This window comes from Laetiporus sulphureus, assembly GCF_001632365.1.
Source record: "Laetiporus sulphureus 93-53 unplaced genomic scaffold LAESUscaffold_4, whole genome shotgun sequence".
NCBI lineage: Eukaryota > Fungi > Basidiomycota > Agaricomycetes > Polyporales > Laetiporaceae > Laetiporus > Laetiporus sulphureus.
The window spans coordinates 1,174,443-1,186,847 of NW_024468513.1; the positions used below are offsets into that span (position 1 = coordinate 1,174,443).

General features: G+C 52.4%; 5 protein-coding genes across 5 annotated transcripts; 1 reads left to right on the forward strand and 4 right to left on the reverse strand.

Annotated features, from left to right (window-relative positions):
• Window positions 1-2,964: 2,964 nt before the first annotated feature.
• Window positions 2,965-4,639, reverse strand: LAESUDRAFT_721444 (uncharacterized protein). Its single transcript, XM_040908014.1, has one exon. It carries the CDS (start codon window positions 4,199-4,201, stop codon window positions 3,245-3,247), a length of 957 nt encoding a protein of 318 aa, XP_040768762.1. The 5' UTR covers window positions 4,202-4,639; the 3' UTR covers window positions 2,965-3,244.
• LAESUDRAFT_361400 (uncharacterized protein) lies at window positions 4,303-4,827 on the reverse strand. Its single transcript, XM_040902169.1, has one exon. The coding sequence runs from the start codon at window positions 4,745-4,747 to the stop codon at window positions 4,463-4,465; it is 285 nt and encodes a 94-aa protein (XP_040768763.1). The 5' UTR covers window positions 4,748-4,827; the 3' UTR covers window positions 4,303-4,462.
• A 79-nt stretch (window positions 4,828-4,906) lies between these two features.
• Window positions 4,907-9,514, reverse strand: LAESUDRAFT_734707 (TPR-like protein; the record flags this gene model as incomplete). Its single annotated transcript, XM_040910537.1, has 17 exons — window positions 4,907-5,740; window positions 5,800-5,882; window positions 5,943-6,216; window positions 6,300-6,527; window positions 6,968-7,095; window positions 7,247-7,407; window positions 7,489-7,545; window positions 7,650-7,758; window positions 7,827-7,991; window positions 8,060-8,239; window positions 8,311-8,440; window positions 8,558-8,690; window positions 8,750-8,822; window positions 8,905-8,947; window positions 9,066-9,226; window positions 9,286-9,377; window positions 9,426-9,514. 17 exons carry the CDS (start codon window positions 9,512-9,514, stop codon window positions 4,907-4,909), a joined length of 2,940 nt encoding a protein of 979 aa, XP_040768764.1.
• Window positions 9,515-9,917: 403 nt separating this feature from the next.
• On the forward strand, window positions 9,918-10,878 carry LAESUDRAFT_644101 (glycosyltransferase family 1 protein; the record flags this gene model as incomplete). The annotated part of the gene is made up of 5 exons (XM_040903829.1): window positions 9,918-10,062; window positions 10,117-10,275; window positions 10,343-10,557; window positions 10,647-10,747; window positions 10,809-10,878. The coding sequence occupies 5 exons, from the start codon at window positions 9,918-9,920 to the stop codon at window positions 10,876-10,878; spliced, it is 690 nt and encodes a 229-aa protein (XP_040768765.1).
• A 379-nt stretch (window positions 10,879-11,257) lies between these two features.
• LAESUDRAFT_747585 (RNA-binding domain-containing protein) lies at window positions 11,258-12,241 on the reverse strand. The gene is made up of 5 exons (XM_040911479.1): window positions 12,214-12,241; window positions 12,104-12,157; window positions 11,842-12,051; window positions 11,672-11,780; window positions 11,258-11,617 (listed from the first exon to the last, which is right to left on the reverse strand). The coding sequence occupies exons 1-5, from the start codon at window positions 12,226-12,228 to the stop codon at window positions 11,316-11,318; spliced, it is 690 nt and encodes a 229-aa protein (XP_040768766.1). The 5' UTR covers window positions 12,229-12,241; the 3' UTR covers window positions 11,258-11,315.
• Between the last annotated feature and the right edge of the window lie 164 nt (window positions 12,242-12,405).

The window sequence follows — 12,405 nt, forward strand, 5'->3', positions numbered from 1 at the left end:
AGTTCCGGTCAACGTAATACGAACTTGAGCAGAAAATACAAATTCGATGATTGCCAAGCCACATATCATGCGAAACTGTATGTACATTGTGTGAAGTTCTACTAGTACTCATTGTCATACATACGCGAACGCCTATATCTTCCTGTCATACGTCGGGGCGTAACGGAATTGCTGTGGCCGAGACATGTTATAAAACCGACGCCACATGTTGCATTACCTCGAAACTGCACACTGTTCGTCTCCGCTGACTCGCGGGACCATCCTTTGTTTGGCCGACATAAGGGATTTCCTGATATGGACTACTTTGTTCAGAGGTTCGGCACCTCACCGAACCAAGCTGTAGTACATCAATGGTGCTTATGCTCGTCGTCTCCGTGTTTGTCAAACGCCACAGAAAGTGATTCTAGCTGGTTAGAAGCAGCTGGAATGATCCTGCGTATCTCATCGGCGGAAACAAGCGCATCTGTCATACAGTGGGAACCAAGGGCAGCGTGGCTAACAAATATTGATATCATCGTTTGAACTGACATACCTCGGGGGGTGTCCGATGCAAGCATTCCGCAGTCGTCACAGGTTGATACCAATCAGACTGGAGACGTTGCAATGATTGCATGCAGCGTGAACGGCGGCTGCACATTGCCGATGAACTAGAAGCGCAGCGGTGGCGCTCGTCGGTGCTAAGATCTCCGGGAGTAGTGACTGTGACGTTTTGCTGCGAAGAGGGAAGAGCAACCAGGCAAATCACTGCTTCTTCGCTATGAGTTCCGGACGCATCTGTTGGAAAACATTGCTCGGCAGCTTGCGTGCATTGGTGCATGAGTAAGGCATGGTACTAAGAAGTGGATTGAGACCCCAAGAACATTATCATGAGAACGGTAGGAACTTACATCACTGTATTCCGCTTGTGCGAAGTTGGTCAATAACATGACACCCGATTGCAGTGTGGTCAAGAACATGCCGCATTGTGTGGAGTATACACACGCATTCTTCAATTGATCAGATAGCAGTGAATGTGCCTTCTAATAGTAATGATCACTTCAGAGATGCGGGTAGGATTTGATGCATCGTTGAATGAAACTGTATGGCCAGATCTTCAATATTAATGACGATAGAAAGGCAGTCCTCATCACGACATACGGCAGGGATTACAGGGAATTCTGCTTTATGTCGCAATTTACGCATACTCTGAAAACATTGTGGCAAGACGTTATCCAGCAATGAGCGCCTCAGCGCTTATAGGGGAGAAGCTATGGGCGCTTGTGGGTGCACCGCCGGCGAAAACCGACTTGATCAGAAACGGGTTCTATTGGAATTTGGAATGCTCATTCCGATAACGGGCATCTATGTAGACGGCCAGTAGTTGACGTGAGCAGCATGCTGGCTTTTTGCAGAGAAACGGTACGTACATATGTATGCAGCACAGGTAGCATGACAAGCGAGACAACTTGTCGTCAAGTATGCCCGGCGAGAATTCGTCTCGGACAAGCACGATGACTGCTTGTAACGGCAAGAGGGCCGATTGAAGCTCTCGCTTAGGGCGAAACGGCAAAGCGTGCGTGCACTGCTCACTGAACTTTGAAACAGTCTTGTCCCAACCCTTTATTGCCTTGGACCGGACGATGGCCATCAAGAACCCATATTTGCCTCCGAACTCAAGACCAAGCCGAGACTATGATAATATACTTGGCAGACACGTCTAATCGGCACCGCCTAGACGTCGGCATGGAGAGACGGTTTCAGGACGCTGAACTGCAGCATACCGGATGACCACCAGGCTCGCTTGAGCTTGGATCCCTCTTGCTTGGATATTTGTAAAAAGGTAAGTCTCGTGCAACATGACACTCTGATCCTTAGCTGCGCGTGCCGGTAGTACACGTACAGAATGACATCCTCTAGAAGCGACGTACACATGCTGGTATGGTGCTTCTGCCGTTCTTCAAACTCCAGCGGAACGGGGGGCGGCGAGAAATATCTTCGCAAATATCTCGACTTCCAGGTCCGGCCGTAACACGGTTTGATGATACCGTGGTCGGAGGATTTTCTGCTGTGTGAGAGAATACTGGCCGTACGGGATGATTTTACCTCAAACAGTCGCGGACTGCAGCCGCCGCAAACGGCAGATCACGGATTACAAGAAGTCACGGAGTTTCAACTTTCGAAGAATCCCTTGAATGTCGTGAAGGGGAAAGATGGTGTGCTCGCTCGTTTGTTTCCACTTGTCATTCTGATTTCAAAACTTATCGTCACGATCCGCGTTGGCGTGGCTTTGATTCATGCATACGCTATCCCTGCCCATGCGCCGCGAAGAATGGGCCCCACCTGTTGCCATGTTGGCCGTTTTTCTTCGCATTGATATCCAATTTGCTTGAAGCGAGCGACCGTGACAAAGCACATGCCGCGTTCGCCTCGTGTGCAAGCGTAATCTATAAACTCACGTTACTGCCGGTTCCTCGCCGCACAAGGATGTTTCTGTGAGTTCTCCGTCGAACATGAGTGCAGCTCGGCTTGGCACATTGTTCGCTTCCTTGGCGCTGGAAGTCCATCATGAATGATCCCGCCCGTGGCCCGCCCCAGAAGCCTCAGCAGCCTGCAAGGGGATACCTTTTTGTCAGGGTCGCAGGGAAGACGCCAGGATCCATTGCACTCGCCCGCCGTGTCGGGATGCGCACATATGCCGTACTGATGCCTGCCAACAGCCATAGTTGTTTCGGTGATCTGTGCGTGTGTGGGGTCAGCGTCCGCTTAGGAATTGCTATTGATTCGATGTTGCACCACTTTGCCGAGCTTCGAGGTTGACTAATATTATCGAAACATAAATCACACCCTTCACGCTAGCGAACTGTGGCGGAGATGCTTTGCATATTCAGGTTCGACTAACCAGCCCTTAGCCGTCGCTTACAATTCAATGGAGGTCCTTTGATACAGACTCGGCTCCGCACAGCAGGACCGCTGATAGACTGACTCGATATTCGCATTCTCACTCTTCCGAGGGGACCTTTGTCGAGACCGATACATGTAAATCATTCTTCACACTGACCGCTCGTCCAAAGTCCCGGCATGAACAAACGGAGATATTAGCAGCTGTATGACTGTATTCTGATCGAGACTGTATGGTACGATATATAGCAAACACCAATTAATGGGAATGCATGGGTGACGGGTGAGCATAGCTGCAGCGGGCAACATATGTATGCAATGACCAGCGCAACGATGGGTATGGAGAACAACTAAGTCACTAAAACTATCACTTCGAGGCCGCAGCCAGCCTCTCCCTCACCACGCTCTCGGCACCCTCCCAGATGCCCGGGCCGCCTCTGACCGCAGATTCCCACTGACGCACCACAGAGCTAGGTGCGCTCTCGGCAACGATGCGCAGAGCTAGACCGCCAATCTCTACCGCAGCCGCATTGATGGCATCGACAGCTGCTTTCATCTTAGCGGTCTCAACTGTGCTGCCCAGCACCTGGATCAGAATGAGTTCGAGCCGGGGCGGGTTTGCGCCAGCGGGAGCAGTATCGCGGAGCGACAATAGGTCCTGCAAATTGGGCATAATGGCTGTGGATGGCATCCCGGAAGTGTAGCGGGAAACAATGGCCAGGTGGGTGAGCGAAGACAAGCTCGCGAGGTGCTCCCAGCCGGGCTCAGATGGGACACCTGTTCCAACGGCAAATCTGACAGGCGCGTCTGGATTGCCAGTCTTGACAGCGCTGAGGTGGACTCGTAGATGTGTCACGGATGGGCTGATGAGGGCGGTATCCCACCCGTCGCGGCAAGACACACCGAGGAGGTGTTGCTCACGTGACCCGAGAAGCGCCTGTAACGCATCGCAGCCCTGCACTTGCTTGTATCCGGGCAAGTGGAAGCCGCACGCCAGACTACGTACGCCGCGGCAAGCGGTGAGTACGCGATCGATGCTTTGGACAGGTCCCAAGGCAAATATGCCGAGGTGTTGAACGCGTGTATGTATGAATTCTGTCGGCTTGTTGGAAATGGCGGTAAGGAAGGAGCGCAGGCTGCGCGAGGAGGAGAGCACGACTGTGTGATATAGGAAGGGATCCGTCCAGTGGCGTACAGCATGAGATACGAGGGTCAAGGTGCGGGCGGTCGTTGGGTCGGAGATGGCAACATGTTCGAAAATGTCACGGACCAACTCCACAGGAAGGTTGGAGAACGCGAAGGGTGCTGAGACGGCAGAAGACATGGCGAAGCTGGGTATACAGTGTCTCCGCAGCGTTATTTAAGGGTGTTGTGCAGTGGTATAGGGTTGTGGCACGTTTGTTGTGTCGAGGATGCGGTCTGCAGAGATGCGCTCGTCCGGACTGAAATGGCTCACCTCGCACCAGTTCCACTACTTATAGCGACCATACAATGCAGTGAATCGGATCCACCGTCGTCTTCGGATAGCATGAGTGGCAACCCGACAGTTTTGGGGGTGCTTCGGCACGAGAGAAAACCGCCATTATCATAACACAATCTTCACCCCCTGACCTGGTGGCGCGCGGCCACATGAGAGAAAAGAGACACAGAGCACCATAGAGGGGCGACGAGGACAGTAAAAGAAGACTCTCATAAGTACGAGGGCGGTTGAGAGTAAACCAAAGCGACCGAGGACGTGGGTGCCTGGTCTGCTCGCCATGGGCGGTGGCGAGGGCAAACGCCCCGGAAAAGAGCGCCTTTCCTTTCCTGGCCACTCACGCCTATCTTCGCCACTTCTCGCCTGAAAAGGAATTTGTCGAGTCTGACACATCAGGCCCTGTTTCGAATAGACGCTTGCGTGGGCAAACGTGGCACGATTCCGATACGACACTGCAAGGCTGAACTTACATCGTGGGCTCGTATTCGACAGCTGACTGATACGCGAATAATGATACTCTGCCAACACTCCCACAGCTCAATGTCCTCCTCCTCATCTCGTCCCTGACGAGACTGTCGAGGCTGGTGCGCTTGTCGAGGGCGTCCCACTCCCACCGGTGCCACCAATTGGTGCGGCTGTGGTAGTCCCATCTACATTCACACCTCTTGACGTCAGCGCGTTCAGTATGAGCGCGAGTCCGCTCATTTGTGCGGGTTGCAGCGACCCGACGTTGATCTCCAAGTTCATTGTGGCACCCGTTTGCGACTTCAGTACCGCAGCTGGCCGTTGCTGCCCTTCAGCAGGTAAGGACGACACAGGTACCGGCTGCAAACCTATCGCAGTCAGTGCGGGGAGCGAAGTCACTGGCAACTGCACTGGGATGGCTGAGGTGGGGGGTCTACTTGGCGTGTGCTGGGCAGGAGTAACGGCGGTGGCCGCCGGTGCGTTCGATGTGGCAACAGGCGTGGCCGTTTGATACGTCGTGGAAGACGCAGCATATGAGGCAGTCGGTGTCGGAGTAGAAGGGTAGGGCGACATGCCAGTATATGCGCCAGTGCTGGAAGGAGTACTTGTATATGCTGCGTGCGTAGTCGGGAAGGCCGGACTTAAAGTGTATTGCCCAGCTCCATACGCATGTGCATATGGATATGCATACCCGCGATACTGCGAGGCATACGCCGAGGTCGGTGTTGACGGCGCAGCATAATAAGAAGCCGGTGGCCGTGGTTGAGGCACAGGTGCCTCCGCCGCCCGTTTCTCGCGCTGCAGCTTTTCCAGCTGGGCCCGAGCCTGACGCAACTCGGCATTGACGTTTATCGTCTCCTCGCGCTCGGTTTCTAATATAGCTTGCGCTAGGAAGTGTGCTTGATCATCGGGGGAAGCCCGCTATCAAGGGGTAGGAAGATATGTTCATCTCGTCGTCTACGGAGAAATATACCACTGACCGTTCCAGATCTGATACATGCGCGTTTAAATCGTCTTTCTAGTGCCTTTCGTCGTCGCCAACAGTCCAGCGCGAACTTGGTTTCTAGCGTCGGGTTATAATATGAGTTGCGCTAATCATGGGACACCTGAGGATTACGAATACCTGCTATCTCTTCCCTCAACAAGTCCTCTTCCGTTGCCTTACGTTTCCCCTTCTGAGGGGTGAATATAGGCCGTTTCATGAAAGCTTCTAAATCCTCCTTTGGATGATGAAAGACGTGGTAGGGTAGCAGTCGTCTCACAGCATCAGCAGCATCGCTGAATGGGGCATCAACGTCGGGATATAGCACAGCCATTTGGTCTGCAGCCAGGCTGGATGCAACTCTGCACGAGCAAACCAACGTCCCCTTGTCATTACGTGCGTATGTATCGTAAGACTAAACACACACCTGGTAGCTGTCTGCAGCATGGTTTCTTCCTCCTCTGGTGTCCTTCCCTTTGCGGAGGCTTTGCTCTTCACCTGTCTGCTGATAGCCTCCACATCAGGCTCAAGCTTCACTCTCGCGCTTGACCCTGTCGCAGGTCGGCCATCATCAGGCTCGCCATCGACAGTTATCAGGTCCACATCGAAAGTCGACGTCGAGGCCACAGCCGGCGTCAGAGGCTCGGGTGCAGGCGAGCCATACGTGGAACCGCTGGCATCGAGAGGGACGGAGATGCGAGGTTTACTGTCCGACTGCGAAAAGGGCTGAACATGCGGCGTAGAGGAAGAAGGAGACGGTGAATTAGCGAGGATTTTCGACATCTGAGCCTTGAGCGATTTTGTTTGTTTTGTTACGTTTACCGCTGCCTCTGGGCTCGTGACCGCGTGACTGTGGGAAACAGACGCGCATTCGGCCGCTTCAGGGCAGGCGCGTGGTGTTTGGTACCAGGCAGAGACATAGTACCATTCAATCCAGGATATCCAGCAGGGCCGGCCAGAAATGCAATAAAAATACACGCTACATTTTATCACATTGGCAATACGTCTGAGCAGCATCATGTCTCCCCAAGTGGGCCAGATATCCCCGCGAAGTTGTTTGAAGCTTGAGCTTGAGCTGGGGTATGCGCCTGGGCCGCGGAATCTGCCTGCCCCAACCTTGCCTGAGCAGCCCGCACCTTCTTGAGCAGGTCTGTCGCCTGCCCCACCTCCTCCGCGTTACTGGAAGCGACGATCTCGAGGTACTCTTTTGCCAAGCCAATGTCATTGCCGCCGTGCAGGACGTGGTAGCGCGCGACATAGACGCCGGACTTGGCGAATTCAGCCACTGGTTTGTCTGGAACGGTTGTGCAGCGGGGCGAAGCATTCATGAAGCTCGGTCAGCGCTTATCACAATAGAAATGAGGACGGAGAGGAGCAATGGGCGGTGAAGAAGCGGATAACAAGGAGAAGCAAGAACATGAAACAGATGAAGATGTTAAACGTACTCGCAGCGCGGCAAACTTCTACAACATGCCTATGATAGGCAGCAGCCTCGGCAAACTCGTCCAGGTCATTGTATAGTTTGGCTAGCTTTAGATGGATAATCGTTTCCAAAGGGTCCGCACCAATCAGGGCGCGCTTGAGGCATTGGATAGCTTCCCGTGGCCTTTTGTTTAATTGCACAAGAGTGTATAATATGCCCCGTCAGAATTATGTGATGTAGACAACCACAGGCAGTCTAGCTCACCGAGCCATTTCTTCGTAGCAAATGCCCTGTGCCTGCCATATGCGGACATCATAGGGGCTAAAGTTTTTCGGTTGTACCCGATCGGCGTGCAGAAGCGGTGACAACGCAGAAGACGGAGAAGTCAGGGTTGAAAAAGGGACGTATTTTAAGGGGGATCCTACCGTAATGCCGTCGCGTGTTGATAGTAGTGCAGGGCATATTGATGCATACTCAAGAGCTCATAGGCCTGACCGAGACCGTACCATGCTCTGTAATCCTTACGGTTTACGTCTTGAATGAATTAGATAGATTAACATCTGATAGGTTAATGGCAGTTGATAGAATGGCACCGTACTCACCGACAGCTTTTCGATACGCTTCGATTGCTGCATGAGAGTTCTTCATCTCTACGTACTCATGACCCATCAGCGTCCAAGCTGACAAATAAGTCCGGTCCAATTGGGTTGCACGTCTGAAGTACTTGATTGCTTTCGCATGTTCGCTCCGTAATGAATAATAATTCCCTATATGACGATGATTGGTACCATCCAAAGTGAGAATGACTACGCGCAATCAAAATTGAGAGACTAACCAATGAGACAGCAAACCTCTGGTCGGTCCTTATCGATCATTGTGAACTCATGCGCAATCTTCGTTAGTGTCAAATGGTCCTCAGTCACGTATAATATGTTGGAATAAATATCAATATCATCGATTCTATACGGATCAATCGTGAGGATCTTCGTGAATTGCATAGCGGCCTCTTTAAAATCTACGAGAGATAAGAGGTCAGTGTTCACATGGGGCATAGGTGCGCTAGACAGGACGGGACCGGGGACCGACCGTGCATATGGTACAACACACTAGCGCGAAGAGCCATGATCCAAGAACTTTGAGGGAATAGTTCTTCGCTGAGCAGTCGATCGCAAAGGCCTAGTTCATTCTCCGTGGGACTATGCAAGGTATTGAGTGTCTTGATTTGGAAGATTTGTACCAGCGGATGTGTGGGAGGAAGAGGCAGCAGTGGCAAATGTGAGGATAGCTGCACAGACCGTAAGCCTCCGTCGAATGTGCGCGGCCTGTGACCTACCTCTTCTCCATCGTTCAGACATTCACCCAGGACCATCCATGCAGACCAGTTCCACGGGTACCCTGCTATCGACAGAAGCGCGCTCTCGATCGCCCGGTCGCGTTGGTGTAATCGCTGCAGGAACAACGCTTTCCTACAATATTCGGCATGAACAGTCATCGTCCTTCTGTCGCGCCAGTACAAGATGCGTACAGGAATAGAAGAAACGGGTCCGTCGCATTCTCCACCTGGAGCATTAGGTCTCGCAGCGAGGTATTAACGGGGACTGCTGGCTGCTTTCGTGTCTCTGCAAGCGACATCCAGTTACACTATGACAGGCAGCGCTGGAGTGTTTTGGACGAACTCACTGTCGAGTTTATACCACTCTCGCAACGCTTGCTTCTCGCTGGCCTTACAAGCTAGTAATTATCACATGCACGAAAAGAACAAAGGCCAGCCTTACCAAGAACTGGCTGTAGAGGCTCAGAAATTTGGCTTTGGAGCTTTGACATTCCTTGAGGAAGTGCACAGCCCGCGCATAATCATTGCAATCAAAAAAGGTGCGCGCCGCAGCGATGTAATCGGCGTCTTCCGCCTCCCACTGTAACTCTTTCCGCCGGACATCCTCAGGCAAGGAGTACAGGTGAGGTGCGTGAGGATGGCGAGGCTGCGTGGTGCTAGAGGGTGCGGCTAAAGAAATAATGGCGGCGTCAGATGTGCGGACAAAGGCGGTTACGGCGTGTGCGTACGAGCGGAAGTTGACGTCTGCACAGCGCTTGGCAGCGTTATAGCCGACGGCTGGCGTTTTGGCTTTGGGATAGACAGAAGTTGTTCTGCCGCCCTGTAGATAATGTGTAGCCATCTCAATGATATATTACGCGGAACCCACCATTTCGAAGCAGCTCTCAGACCTCTCTCACCGCAATCGCGTACTGCGTTCCTGAGTGCTTCCACCATATTAGCATCTACGGTAGCCATTGTGCCGTGCTTGGCAGCTCGGTATCTCGTTTATTTATTGCCTGAGAGTCAAGTTGTGCGCAGCGAATACGTGAGTGGTGACGGAGGCAAGGGGAGGACGCGTGCAGCAGGCAGGTCAAAGTGGCTGAGACGCGACGCGACCCACGGCCCAGAAAAGGAAATCCATGTTGCACGGCGGCCCGGCCTGCCACCAACGTTTCATTTCGGCTAAGAGCTTGCATGCTATGGCCAACTTAACGCATGATGCTCATGTAACTCTCAAGGCTCACTGAAGGTGTCATTAGTGTTCTTATTATTGGCTTATACATAGCGACTGAATTTTTCTGCAGCAGTGACCTCGTGGTGGCTGGCTACACATTTACTACCAGCAAGTTTCAAGAGAACATCAGCAAAGTTGACAAGCATGTTTGTTTGGATATGCGGCCTGCTTGTACTTCTTCTATGTGCATTTCTGCGCCTGTATTACCTGCTGCCTGGACGTTCCACACGTGTCAAGCGAAAACGTCTTCCATCAGAGCATTGCAGTCTGGCCGTATTCCTGGGCTCAGGTGAGCACTGCACGTCGCACATCTGGGCTTTCGCTGAACGTCGGAGCGATATAGGAGGGCATACTAGCGAGGCTCTGATGCTTCTCTCTGCATTGGATTTTGACCGATACTTCCCACGAACATATATAATCAGCGAAGGTGATGCACTGAGCGCTCAGAAAGCTGTTGCTCTGGAGTCTCTGAAGTCCTGCAGTCGCTCTGTCAGCACTGTTGGTATGATTATTATCTTTATTTCTCACTCAAATTCTGACTCATGCATGCTGCTCATTAATGGCAGGAGGATCGCCCCCTTACACCATTCTGACCATACCACGCGCGCGGCGTGTTCACCAATCGCTCTACACCGCGCCTTTTTCGGCCATCCGCTCGCTTGTTGCATGTTTGCGACACATCACTCTGACTCCCCTAGCGTCTGGCAAACAGTTCTCCGAGGTCCTCATCCTCAACGGCCCCGGGACGTGCTTCGTGCTATGTATAGCTGCATATCTAAACAGAGTACGTGAAACGCCTTCAAGCGTCCTCACCCTTCGCTGCATTGTTTGTTATCGCTGTCAGCTGCTGAATGGTTCCCGCTATTATGACAGTTCCTCGGATCGCCGTCACCCACGTTGATCTACATCGAATCTTTCGCACGTGTCCGTACGCTTTCCCTCTCAGGAAAACTCCTACGGCCATTCGTTGATAGGTTTGTGTCTCGCTCGCAAAGTACATCGCATCTGTTCCTGACAATAATGCCGGTGTTGCAGATTTGTTGTGCAGTGGCCAGAACTATTGCAGGACGGCAAGGCAGTCGAATGCCGTGGCTGGCTTGTCTAATCACAGATGGTGGTACGTAATAATAGAGTAGATATCTTTGCCCATGATTTTTACACTTAAGACGGCAATCGATATTAACTGCACGGTTCCACCTTCTTGAAAACCTCCGATAAGTATCGGCATTGAGTAGACGGGCGCGATGGTGGCACAATGAATGCTCGTTAGATCGGCAATATCATCAGGCGCCCCTTCCGAATCGGTACTCTGATACGGTACCTGTAAGGCCTCGTCCTATAACGGCGACTTCATCTCACATCGAGTCACACACAATACACTCAACGAGTGAAATGAATACAAGCACAAACACGTAAGGTACAGGCATTTCCCCCTGAGAGACATCTCCAGTCGGACAACATTTCTCAGGACAGCGAGCAATCAACACGGGGAAGAACAGTCTGGATCAACAAGCAAGCAGGGTCTCCTTCGGGCGTCCCACCTCATTTCCGAGTCCACCTATCTTCACCTTCGTTCCGACCCCGTCTGGCCGGGCTCGCACTACGCGCGCGCGCGCCCTCGCGCTTCGTCGGCTCCCATCCTCCGCCGCCCTCGGTCTTTGGCGGGTGGAGTCTCCGCTCGAGACGCTGGCCGGCGCGTAGCGAGGACACGAGCTCCTTCGACGCGAGCCGCAGGTGCATAAAGTTGCAGAAGCCGCCACGGTTGCACTCGCCGTTTTCATTTTGTCGGCAGCATGCCTCGCGGAAGTCGGTGACGGGAGAGAGCTCGGCATAGAGTGGACGACCTAAGTGATTTGATTAGCAAACGGAAGTAGGAATCATGAGACGTCTGTGCTCACCTGCATACCAGCGATCATTCAGGTTATCAACTGCAGCCTGCGCCTCTGTCTCCCACTCATATCGAGCATACACGTTGCCGATGAGGTGATCTCCAACATTGTCGCATACCTGTATCCAAACCTGTTAGTAACTATCGCCCACATGTCTCCACAATAGCTGAATGACTCACGTGTAGCTCCAAGAGATGACCAAACTTCGCCAACTCGCAGTAGAGATCCTCATACACCGCGTCGAATCCCTCCTGCAGTTCCTTCTCGGTCAGCTTGCAGACGGGGTCGTGCGCGGGGTTGTGGTACACGTTCGGCAAGAGGATGGTTTGCGAGAACGCTGGTTTGATGTGTTTTCGGGAGCAGCGGTCACCATGCCTGCACGCTCCAATCTGCAACAAATAGTCAGCTCGTCGATGCGGACGCGCATAAAGGCAAACGTACCTTATAATAGAAAGAGCAGTTGACACGATCCTGCTCGGTTCCAAAGATGTTGGCCTATCGTGTGGTGGTCAGTACCCAGAAATAATCTGATAGAAATGATGTAGACTCACCAAATGAGACGCCATGTTTGCTTGAGAGTGATCACAGACGAAATGTAGAACTTCGACTTAGGCGCGCGGGCTTTTATATAGGTGGCTGAAGGTGCTGACTAAGAAATTGGTCATTGATGGACCGTATTTGGTAAGTCACTTCAGATCTTTCTCGGACATTCGAGTCGGTCCAACACCGTCGTGGATTGTAGT

Excerpts from the sequence above, each read along its gene's own strand:
- LAESUDRAFT_721444 (XM_040908014.1), bottom strand. The coding sequence starts at position 4,201 with ATGTCTTCTGCCGTCTCAGCACCCTTCGCGTTCTCCAACCTTCCTGTG.
- LAESUDRAFT_361400 (XM_040902169.1), bottom strand. The coding sequence starts at position 4,747 with ATGTGTCAGACTCGACAAATTCCTTTTCAGGCGAGAAGTGGCGAAGAT.
- LAESUDRAFT_747585 (XM_040911479.1), bottom strand. Across the intron at positions 12,052-12,103 it reads ACTGCTCTTTCTATTATAAG|ATTGGAGCGTGCAGGCATGG; the intron begins GTACGTTTGCCT and ends TATTTGTTGCAG. Across the intron at positions 11,618-11,671 it reads GAATGATCGCTGGTATGCAG|GTCGTCCACTCTATGCCGAG; the intron begins GTGAGCACAGAC and ends CAAATCACTTAG.